The sequence below is a fragment of the Mirounga leonina genome, unplaced genomic scaffold (genome assembly GCF_011800145.1).
Source record: "Mirounga leonina isolate KUSES-001 unplaced genomic scaffold, KU_Mleo_1.0 Mir_224, whole genome shotgun sequence".
NCBI lineage: Eukaryota > Metazoa > Chordata > Mammalia > Carnivora > Phocidae > Mirounga > Mirounga leonina.
In genome coordinates this window covers 20,616,152-20,627,814 of record NW_023270615.1, presented here as the reverse complement: position 1 = coordinate 20,627,814, position 11,663 = coordinate 20,616,152, and the positions used below count along the sequence as shown (strand labels likewise).

The 11,663-nt window shown below is 62.8% G+C and overlaps 1 protein-coding gene across 1 annotated transcript in view; it reads left to right on the top strand.

Moving 5' to 3' along the window:
• The window catches only part of FGD3 (FYVE, RhoGEF and PH domain containing 3), a 37,386-nt gene extending 34,906 nt beyond the window's left edge, over positions 1-2,480 (top strand). The window contains exons 17-18 of the mRNA XM_035029252.1: positions 537-683; positions 925-2,480. Coding sequence (XP_034885143.1) covers positions 537-683; positions 925-1,134 — 357 coding nt within the window. The 3' untranslated portion in view covers positions 1,135-2,480. The remainder of the gene's footprint in view (positions 1-536; positions 684-924) is intronic.
• The last annotated feature ends 9,183 nt before the right edge of the window (positions 2,481-11,663 follow it).

Here is an 11,663-nt window from a genome sequence, read left to right as displayed (position 1 = left end):
CTGGGTGTGTGGTGCGCGTGTTCACGGTGTGTGTGCTCACGTAGGTGCGGTGCATGTGCGTGCACATGCTACGTGTGTGGTGGGCGTGGTGTGTGTGCACACGTAGGTGCGCGGTGGGCGCGGTGTGTGTGCGCACGTGGTAGGTGTGTGGTGCGCGTGTTCACAGTGTGTGCACACGTAGGTGCGTGGTGGGCGTGGTGTGTGCACGTGCTAGGTGTCTGGTGCGCGCGGTGTGGGTGCATACGTGGTAGGTGCCTGGTGTGTGTTCAACTGAAACAGCCCTTCCCTGAGAGCCACACCCTGGTTCCAGCTTTTCCATTTTCCCTATTTTTTCCTTATTTCTGGCCTTGAGCCACTCATAGTCTCAGTCCCCTGGAGGGTCCAGCTTGATACCCAGAGGCCTTGTGGTGACCCTGGGGCAGGTCAGGCTGGCCCAGGCTCTTGTCCAGCATGTTCCCAGGAGGCAAGACCTGCCCCCGCCCATGAGGGTGACACCTGCAGAGAGGCTGCCCCTGCCCTTCCTTTTTTGTCTCCAGAAGCCAGTGGCTGTGGACCACCAGCCCAGCCTGCTCTGCAGCTCCCTGCAGGTGTCCGATAACGGTGTGGCCTGGAGCGAGGTGTGGGCCACCATCCCGGCATCAGACCCCCTGGAGCTGGTGCTGCACCTGCAGGGAGACAGCCAGGTGCGTCCCCCACCTGCCCCCGGGGTCGTGCTGGGGGTGTGCCCTGATCCTCGCAACCCAGAGCCTGAGGCCCATGGTGCGCAGAGGGGCCTGGGCCACGCTGCCTGGGACCACCCCTGCTCAGGCTCCTGTGATCCTGGGCCTCGGTTTCCCCGGCTGCTCAGAATCACCCGTGGGAAAGAGTGTTCTGTGGGCCAGGACTGCAGAGGCCAGGTGTTGACCCAGCTCTCCCTTGCTGCAGGACGGCTGGCCGCCACGCACCATCCCCCTCTCTGGCTGCACGGTGAGCGTGTTGGACCCCGTGGAGGGGCCGGACACCAGGCATGTGTGGCGGCTACAGCAGGCCCAGCGGTCCTTGTACCTGAGCGCCCTGTCAGCGGACCTGCGGCAGCACTGGCTGGACGCCCTGAGCGCGGCTGCCCGCGGGGACCCGGGCCTAGCGGCCCTGTGAGCAGAGCCTCGGCCAGGTGTCCCAGCTCTGCGGCCCCCACAGCAGGGCCTGTGCCCACCCGGGAGGTGGTGTCGGAGGCTTTGTGCTGGCGTGCGGAGCTCCCAGACTGCTGGGGGCTGGCAGGCCACGGGGCACTTGACCCTGGAGGGACCTCCCTGAAGCAGAGGAACAGGCCCACGCACCCAGCATGTGTCCACGAAGAGCCCCAGTAGCGTGGCCTGGAGCAGGGTGCAGACGGACTGTCCAGTGCGGGGCAGCCAGCTCCGGAAGGCAGAAGGAGTGTCCTGGGGGTGCCCGGGGACGCTGGTGGAGGTCTGCAGCCATGCTTTTCCTCCCTGCCGCCCGCCTCATGCCATCTGTACCACGTGAGCTGAACTGTGACTGGCCCCGGACCCCACCTCCCTCCTCTGCCAGCTCCTGGTCCCACAGCCCGCCTCCCTGTTCGGAGGGGCCGGTGGTCGCCAGGGGCATCCCTGACCTCCCTGAGAAACTCCGCGGAGGCCAGCAGAGGCCTGCCCCTGCGTCACGTGGGGGCGGAGATCTGTGTCTGTGTCCCTGGCCCGCCGCGGGCGGTGCTGGTCTGCAAAAATAAATGCTGGGACCCAGCAGCTGGGCACAGCCTCAGGGCAGGGCCCCAAGGTGGACCGGCCGGTGGTCAGGCCAGGGAGAGGGTGAGGGCACAGCTAGGCCTGCGGGGGCAGCTTCCACCGCTGTGGGTGGGGGAGACAGTGAAGCACCCGGGCCCAGCTGGCCCCTCTCCCTGGTCCCTTCTCCTCCGACCTCTGCTTTCTGCGCTCACTGAGCACATCCTACGTCCACAGGCCTACTGGGCTCTTCTCAGGGGCACCCTGTCCAGAACGTTCCCACTTGACAGCTGAGGAAACTGAGTCATAGGAGGTCCTGCGAGTCCCAGAACTCCAGACTGAGGGAGCAGCTGGGACTGACCCGCTGGGTATGGCGACGCTCCACTGGGGTTGGAGGTGAAACTAGGCCCCCCATAGCAGGTGCCCACCTGGGGTCTTCCTGGCCGGCCCCCCAGTGAGTTCTCTGGGCCCTGTCCTCCTGCCGAGCAGCCTGGGGTCTCCACACGCAGGTTCCAATGGTGACCTCAGGTGGGCCCTGCCCTCGCGGGGCAGCTCTGAAGCAGGCGTGCTGCCCCCCTGCAGAGTCCGCTGCAGTCCATGGGAGAGCCCGGGGGCCAGCATAGCCCCACAGACTGTGGCTGCAGCAGGCCCGGGAGGCATGCCCCCGCTGCCCGTTTTGGACCAGGCCTTGAGGCTGTGAGGGAAGGAATTCCCTCCGTGTGGAGCCGCACTTCCTGCAGTGTGGGGAGTGGTGCCCAGGTGTGGGAGGAGCAGTCAGAGGAGGGGAGGTCCCTGGGAGACCACCCTTCTGGGCAGGTGCTGCAGGAAGAGCGCCCAGGCCTAGGGCAGGGCCACGAGGGGCCAGCAGAGCGGGCTGGGGGCCGCAGGGCCTGGCCCCGGGTCTCCTCAGCATCTCCTCTGGCATTCCTCTGAGAGGTGGGGGCCGCAGGGTGGACTTGGGAGTGTGAACGGGCCTGGCTGGCTGCTGTGGGGTCGGTCGGGGTGCAGATGGAGACGGGCCCCGGGCGCCCAGCAGGTCTCCAGGAAGAGCTGTGATGGGCAAGTCAGAGGCTACGGCTTGCAGCTGTTGGAGAGATGACTCCCCCAGCGGCACGTCTGTCCCCAGGGCCTGGGCTCCTGCCCACCCACGGAGGGCAGAGGCTTTCAGCCTCTCCACCTGCTTCCTCCTCGTCCCACCAGCAGCCCCCACCCTGCAGGCACAGGAGGCCATTCCTGTGGGGAATGGGGCCAGTGGGGAAGGAGGCCCTGGGGTCCTGACGGGAGGATGGGACAGGGTCTGCAGTGCCCACCTGCCCAGCCTGATGCCGGGCCCAGGGGCCGTGCTGGGAGCGAGGGGTCTGCCTGAGCGGTTTCCACGGGAGGAAGAGTGGAGGACAAAGGGACAGGAACGGGAGAGGTGAGCGCACAGGGGCCTCTCCACCACCTGCATGGTGCTCAGAGCCCAGGTTCCCGTCGAGGGTTCCAGGGCCTGCTGACCACCCCATTGCCAGAACACACATCCTCACGAGGCCCAGAGCGGTTGCTGGTGGCATCCCCTGCGGTCCTGGAAAGCGGAAGGAGCCAGCCACTTGCTGAGAAGAATTACTGCCCAGAGGTGTCTTCGCTGTAGAGAAACAGGCCCAGAGAGGGAAATACACTTGCCCCAAGCAAGCGAAGGGGCTCAGCTGGCGGTCATTCCTTCAGTCTTCATCCACCTGTTCATGCAGTGGGCACAGCGGGCACGCCTCCTGTGGATTTCTGGCACGGGGTCGGACTGCACCCTGCAGACCCTGGTCCTTGCACACATCTGGCGTCATTTTGTCCCCCACACCCCACACCCAGGCCCTTGGCCCCAGCCCTGGACCCACCTCCTTCCCACCTCCCGCTGGTCTTTTTGAGACCCTGCTGGATGCGCTGCGCATCAGCCTCTCCACTGTTTGCTCGGATATGTGCCCTGTTGTTGAACCCCCCATGTAGCACAGAGGCTCCCAGGGCAGGACGCAGAACCCACAATGGGGCCTGGCTCATAGCAGGTGCTCTATCTGCCAACAGCTGTGGTGAAGGCTTGGGGACGCTGTTCTTGGGTGCTCCAGAGGGATTCGCTCCAGGCCTGTCCACCTGTCACCTCAGCATCTCCATCTTCCCCAGATGATGTGGCCGTGACCCCTAAGAGGCTCCCCGTGGTCCTGAGGGGTTCCAGGGGGTCCCCAGGAGAGTCTGAGGGGTCCCAGGGGCTCCCGGTGTTCCGGAAGCAGTCAGCTGTGATGAGAGGCCGGCTGCTCCCGGGCCAAACGGCCTCACACCCACTGCTGCTCCCAATTTATGAGGGGAAAACTGAGGGCCCAAGGAGGTGGGTGGCGCCAGGACATGTCGTGGGGCGTAGCCAGGTGCCTGCCCGCCATTCTGCACATTCCATCCTGGAAACCAGCCTCCTCCACCCTGCTGGCTCCAAGGCCTGCCAGGCCCAGCCCAGCCCCGCTGGCTGGCTGGACTTCTGGGCCCGTGTGGGTGCAGAGCACTGATGGGGACCCCGGCCGACGGCCCCGGTGCAGCCTGCAGGCGCCCCTCTCCAGCCCTGTGTGCTCAGGCCTCCAAGCCTTGTTGGCAGCCCTGGTGGGAGCATCGCAGACCACCTCTCTCCTCCCTCGTCCCTGGTCGGGGCTGGTCCCCATGGTCCCCAGCCTTTGGCGGTGTGGGGCCAGATGGCCAAACCGGGACTGGGGAGCAGACGCATCTCTGCCTTCCTCCGAAGCGGCTGTGTGAGAATAAATCACGTGGAGTGAGATGTCCTGCTCAGCGCTGCTGCCCCACCCCGTGGCCACCGTCTGTAGGGACGAGCATGCAGCCTCCACCATGTCCTGCCTTGGCCCTGTCTCCCCGCCTGAATGTGGACTGGCGGTGTCCCTGGGACGGACAGGCTGTCCCCTTTCCCACCAAGGCCAGCTCTCTGCTGCGAGGCAAGTCTCCACCCTTGGCGGGGGGCTCGGCCTCCCTGTGCCTTGTCAAGACCCAGAGAAGCAAATGACACCCCCAAAACGACATCTGCCCCAGGGGCACCAGGACCACTGCTGACAACTGAGCAGCCCACCCACTTCAAGAAAAATACTGGGGTCACTCCCAAGGGCCCCCACTCCCCAGAGCAGGAAGTGCATGTGACCCTCAGCCCAGAGCCCACAGCATTCTCTCCCATGTCCTCCCAAAACCTTGCGGGAAGGGGCCAGCATCCTCACCCACCCACAGAGGGGTACACGACAGCTCAGCATGGGAGGGCTTGTCTTCAGTGGGTCCCCGGGAGCTCGGAGCGGGGGACCGTGTCAGGTAAGGTTCTCTCAGTAACAGATCTTGCTACACTGGTTGAATGCAAGGAATTTATTTGGGGGGCCACCTAGGAAAATTGTAGTGGGTGGAGAATAAGATGGAGAAGGGAAACAAGCCAACACAGGTATCTTAGGTTGAATGGTTTCCCCGCAAATCCATGTCCACCTGGAACCTCGAAATGTGACATTGTTTGCAATAAGGTCTTTGCGGATGTTGCTAGTTAAAATAGGATGGAGGAGACCCTAAGCCCATAATGGGGTCTGTATGAGAAGAGGAGAAGACATTCTGGGACGGCCACGTGACAGCCGCGTGGCGCAGCTGAGCCTGGTGGAGATCTGGAGACGGCAGAGCCATCGGGGCGGAACGCACAGGAGGGCCCTCCCCCGCACCTCCAGTGGGAGTGAGGCCCTGCCCACACCTTGACCCTGGGGTCGCGGCCTCCAGAACCGAGAGAGGATACATTTCTGTTGTTCCGATGAGTTTAACTTCTGTTGTTGGCAACTTTGTGGCACTTTGCACATCTCCAGCCATGCAGGGCCAATTTTGGGCCCAGAAAGGCTGGACAGCGGGAGCGGCTGTGGAGCTGGGAACGGACGAGTTTGGGGCACGTGATGGAAAATGCCTCGATGTCCTCCAAGAGCTCCCCGGTAGAAATAGGGACGAGGAAGGCTCAGGGGAAGTGAGGGTGGCAGAGACCGGGCTGAACCGTGCTCTCGGGTGGAGTGCAAAGGAGACATCATAAGGGACGAACTTGTATGTTTAGCTGAGGACATTTCCAAGCGAAGCTGCTTGTGGTAAAACCTGGGGGAGGGGGGGACAAGTGGGGGAGGGGCTGTTGGGCAAAAGGGAACCTGCCCAGATTGTTAAATTAGGTCTGAAGAGACACCGAAGGTGCTGTGGGAACACCCATTGCTGGAGAGATTGGGGGTGTGACCCACGAGCCCAGCACAGGGGCAGAGGTGGGGTCCCAGGCGAGGTCTGTGGGGCCTCTTGTCTGGTGGCGTGAACCCCGGCGGGGTGCCCAGGGCCCCAGAGAGCAGGGCCACCGCCACGTGCCCGGGCGATGGAGCATCGGGCCAGAGGATTATTCCCAGGCCCTGAAGTCTCTGCCGCCCGCTCCGCCGGGCTTCGCACTTGCTTGGGACCAGTGACTCCCTCCTTCCGTCCATTGTCCGTCTCCCTTTTGGAATGGGTTAAGACCCCGGGAGCTGCGGGGTTGGGGAGGATATACTCTGAACACGAGACCAAAGTGACCTTTGAGGGGGTCAGAGGACAGACTGGTGGGTTGAATAGTGTGCCTCCAAGATCCATGTCCACCCGAAATGTGTCCCTGTAGAAAGAGGGAGAAGATGCTCAGAGGGGAGGGCAGAGGCAGACGCCGCATGAGCATGGCCCCCGGACAAGGAACAGCGAGCGCCCTCCTGCGGTCCTAAGCACTTTGCTGCGGTGGCCTCAGGACGCTGACACGGCATGGTGTGGAGCCACTCTGGTCTGGAGGTACCTGGAGCGTGGCCTCCCTCCCTCCCTCCCGGCCAAGCCCCGGGGACACACGGGGCGGGGGGGGCTGGTGGCCCCCATGGTCAGGAGCAGTACACACCACGGGGAGTGCAGGTGTCTCCGTGCCGGGGCGCCAGGGGCTGGGGGCCAGACTGGCACAAGGCGACGCTGAGGAGGGTGCGTGAGGCCGGGTGGCTTTGTTGGGACGTGGCGCTCGCTCGTGCTTGAGTATCAGTAACTTTTCCCAGAAAGTGGGAGGGAGGAGCCGTGGGGGGGAGGGAGCCGCGGTCGTGGATTCCCAGGATGGAGAAGTCTGCTCTTCTTCCCACTTGCCCAGGGACCTCCCGCAGGGGCCTCTCTCGGAAGTCCTCACCATCGCCCCTGGGCCGACGCTGGGTTTCTGTCTCTTGTAGCTGACGGGGGCAGCCCCTTAGCAAACTGTGGGGCTTACAGGCCTGAGCCTGTCTCTCACCCATAACATGAAGACAGCCAAGTGCTCGAGATGGTCACTGGAAAGCATGGCTGTTGGCGCAGAGAGTAAGGGGGCGAGAGCAGGTGCGCAGCCCCTTGCCTCTCTGCTGTCCGGCAGACCTGCTTCTCCGGTGGGGACGCGGAGCCCCTCCTACTGGCCCGACCGTGGGCCTCCCATGCTGGACGTGCTTAGCGGCACGGCACATCTTGTCGGCCCTTCCGCCCAGGCAGGAGGAGTGCTAGAGCATGATTATGCAAACAGAGGCACAGAGAGCCGGTCAGTCAGTCCCTGGCCACTGGGCCTTGGCGTGAAGGTCTGGGATGAGCTGTGTTGAAGGGGCAGACCCTTCCCTCGCAGCTCCAGTGTCCCCAACTGTGAAATGAGAGCTCTCCCAGCACCGCTCTGATCTGTCCGTTTGGATGGCCTTGGCCAGACGCCAGGCCTCATGAGGGGCTGCTCTATAAGCGGGCCCAGAAATGCCTCCCCAGGCCTGGCCTCCGAGGTGCCTGCAGGAGAGCTCTGAGCATCCGCAGGCGTGGCTTGGGTGAGGTGGGGACCAGACTGGAGGCCAGAGAGGGGCGGGGCTCGTCCAAGGCCACCCACAGGGCGACAAGGGGGCCCGGTGGGGGCCCCTGGGCACTGGGCGTGTGCTGGGAGGCCAGCTGGGAGCCCCTGGTGGGGGGCAGGCTCTCACACTTGTCTGGTGACTGGAGACTCACTGGGCAGGTGCAGGCCTCCAAGAAGCTTAGCCGGCTCATGAGCGCTAAGCCCCTGGATTGCCCTTGACCCTCCTGTGTGCTTGCCACTGCTCGGCTTACCCGGGAGCCCTGGGCTCTGTGAAGACAAGCCTCCGCCCCCGGCAGGGCCCGGAACCCTCTCACCGTGGTGTGTGGCCCTGGACGGGACAGCACCCTTCCCTGTGCCTCAGTTTCCCTATCTGTAAACGAGGGTCTCCCACATCTTTTCACAGTGGGATCCAGACTGTCCTGTGAATGTGTGTAATCCTTTGTAGGTGTCCTAGCCTTAAACGTTTTACTAGTTTCCTGTTTTCTGATTAGAGAATGGATTCATGCTTATTGCAAACTTTAGATGGCACAAAGCAGAGTCAAGGGGCAGCAAACAGTGACCTGCAGCCCAGAGGTGGGGACAGAGGAGCCCGTCAGGCCGTGTCCCTCCCGTGCTCGCTGTGTCCCAGCTCCTGCGCAGACCTGGCGCCCACGAGGGGCTGATGGGATCTAGTCTCGTGCGTCCACCGCCTGCTTTTGCCCTCCAGCGAAGCACATGGCCCTGAGGCCTGTCTCCCCCCAGGTGCCTTGCTGGATCGTCCCCGTCATTGTGAACCTGTGGGCGGCAGCTCGATGTCACCTGGGGGACCCGCCGCTCTCCCTCTTGAGGGCCCAGGCAAGCTGGTGTGTGCAGGCCACTGTCGGGGGAGGACAGCCGGACAGTGAGAGCCGGGCCCTGGCAGGGAGCGGGCTCCAGGCAGGGGCTCACCTGCAGAAGGGGACCAGGCTGCCGCCTTCCCGTGGGGCAGCTGGAGGGCCCGTGTGCACGAGGGCGCCATTGTGGGAAAAGTCCTCCCCACACATTCAGCTCATTGGAGCTACAGGCTCAGATTACTTTATTGAAAATTGCTTTTAATTAAAAAAAAAAAAAAAAAAGGCAAGCCCGTGAGGCCACATTGCTTCCTTAACTCTTACCAACTTGCGATGGAACTTTCCAGACTTGGTCCATTGTGAGAGGTTTTTAGGATGGAAATCTCATGTTTCTACTGAGTAGAAGCAAAATAATCAGGAATATTTAAAGACAAAAAGCATTTAGCCCTTCTACAGTTATTATCCGATTTGAGGGAAACACACAAATGACCACCCCTGCCCCCCACCAGGCTTACGCACAGCCCCCCGTGTCCCAGGCCACCAGCGCCCAGGGACACGTCAGTCAACCTGGGGCAGCCCTTCGGGAAGAGGGGACCTCCAGGGTAGACCCTCACATCCCCTTGGCATTCTCACAGCAGCATGTGTGTGGGCCCACTTTACAGAGCAGAACACTGAGACCAGGGCCTCAGATGGCTCTCCTCTCCCTGGTTCCTTTCCACGAGGTCCTTCGTTGCACAAATGTTCTAGCATACTGTCTGCTCCCAGCTGTAAACTGAGACGGGGAGCAGATAGTAGGGTGTGGGCCAGACCCCAAACGCAGAGAGGCCAAGGCTGCAATCAGTTCCTCAGGCTTCTGTGCTGGGCTCTTCTTGCCTCTCCAGCAGCCGCCCACAAGTTCCTTCCTGGCCTCATCTTGGCACAGCGGGTGGCACAGTCCTCTCTGTTTTAGACACAGTACAGGCTTTGAGGTCCCACACACAGAGACCGGCTTGGTAGGGGCAGGTAAGCAGGGAGGGCTTCCTGGAGGAGGAGGCTGCCGCCCGAGGGCAGAGAGACACGGCCGGGCACAGTCCAGGCACTGCTCCCAGTCTGGGCCAGGACACGGGGAGGCTGGGGCCCTGAGCAGCTGGGAGAGCCAGGGGCAGGTGGGGAGGGGAGTAAGTGCAAACACCAGTGGGGCCTGTGTGGCCCCCTCCACGGCACAGGTCCGTCACGGATCATGTCACAGCCTCCGTGGTATCAGGAGTGTGGCGCAACCTTCTCTGTCCCTCAGATGAGAACATTAAGGCCCGTGGCACGGGGGGGAGGCCGTTAGCGCCATGGTCCCCGCCCCACATGGGGGCATGAGGTGTCGGGCGGGGTGGGGGTGGTCCAGGCAGTTGGTCATCTGAGGTGGGCCAAGTGCCTTCCCTCCTGGGCCTCAGTTTCCCTCCCTGCACACAGTTAGTGTTGCTGGGCTCTCCAAGAGGCCCCGGAAACGGTGGACGGGGCAGCCCAGCTCGTGGCTCCTATCGGCCGTGGATTCACTTCTAGAACCAACCCCAGTGCCCCAGTGCCTCCTGCTTGTGGAGACGGCTTTGATGGCAATGGGTGCCCTGGCCCGTGACGAGGGACATGGTTTCCCATGGGATATGGCAGAGGTCCTCGGCCGCCCCTAGCTGTCCAACACCACATACTTGAACACCCAGAACACACAACCAAGCCACACACCAAGAAAAATGTCTGTCCCCGACCTTGATACTATCTGTTATGGCTGAACTGTGCCCACCCCACCCCCAAAAGTCAAGTGCAGGAGTCCTAACTCCCAGCACCCCAGAACACGCAGTGTTCGGAGACAGCATCTTTCTCCAGGTGACCAAGTTACAGTGAGGTCAAAAGGGCTGACGATAATCCAGTAAGACTAGTGTCCCTGTAGAAGAGGGGACATTTGGGCACAGAGACAGAAACGTACAAAGGGACAGCCGGCCACATGAAGTCTGGAATGCTGCTGCCATGAGCCAAGGAACTGTGGGAAGCTGGAGAGAGGCCGGAACAGATCCTTCCTGGCGCCCTTGGAGGGGAGGCTCTGCTGACACCTTATCTTAGACTTCAGGCCCCCAGGACCCCGAGAGCACATTGCTGTTGCCCTAAGGCACTCAGCCCGTGGCCCCCTGTTCCAGCAGCCCCAGAAAACATACACACCCTAAGTGGCCAGGCTCAATTCTGCATTTTGGGCTACTGGAAGCCATCCCGCCTCCCCTCCCAGCCCTGTGTGCAAGCCCTGGAGATGGGCTGGGGGGCATTTGGAAGGGAATTCTGGGGCTCCAGGCCCCTAGCACGGTCTGGAGGGAACCCTGTGGACTCACCTGGCTTCCCAATGTGGCAAATGGGAAACACCTGCTTGGTCAAGGGAATCGAAGAACTCATCATGTGTGGTTCACCGGTCTGAAGTGGGGAGGAGATATTATGGGGTGAAAGCAACTCCCACCCAGGATAGGGGCATGCCCCTCACGTATTCTACTGGGCTAGGAGAGCAGGTGGGGTGGGGGAACTGTTCTGCTGGAACACTACTCTGTGGTCGCAGGAGAACACCTCTTTGCTGCCACCTGCCAGGCCCTCCAGAGCCAGTCCTGTCCACCTGGGCCACCTTCCCAGACTTCCTGAGCCAGCCGCCAGACTTCTGGCTGTTCCTCAAGCTTCCAAAACATTCCAACCTCAGGACCTTTGCATCTGCTGTTCTCTCGGCTAAGGAAGCTTCCCCCTGCTCTGCAGGGCGACAAGCCTACTCAGCAGCAGCCCTGAGCCACCCAGAGCTGCCTCAGCTCCTGTGTCAATGGTAGGAGAGCCCCCTGGGCGGTTGCCAGGGCAGGGCACTGTGCCTGGGTTGGGCGGTGTTTGGGGTGAGGAAGGGGCGGGCCGCAGCTCCGGACCCAGCCCGGTACCACGACCCAAGGGAGCTGAGCTGGAGGGGGCGAGCCAGGAGAGGGCAGGTCCCCCGGGTGTGTAGGTGGGGGCACAGCCAGAGCCCAGGGGTCTGAATCTGCCCCCAGCGCCCGGAGTTCCTCAGTGAAGACCTAGGACCCCTAGCTCAGAGGGCCTGGCCTACGGTGACACAGATGGGGTCCCAGTGTGCCCCTCACGGAAGACACCTGGCCTGGGGGACCGGGTGCTCGCAGGGGCGGGAGCCGAGGGCAAAGCCCGTGCAAGGCCGTGGAGCGAGACTTCCTGCACAGCCAGCTTGGCCCCTTGGGGGTTGGGGCTCCCGCGGGGCCGGCCCCGCCCCCAGGCCCATGGGGCGGGGCC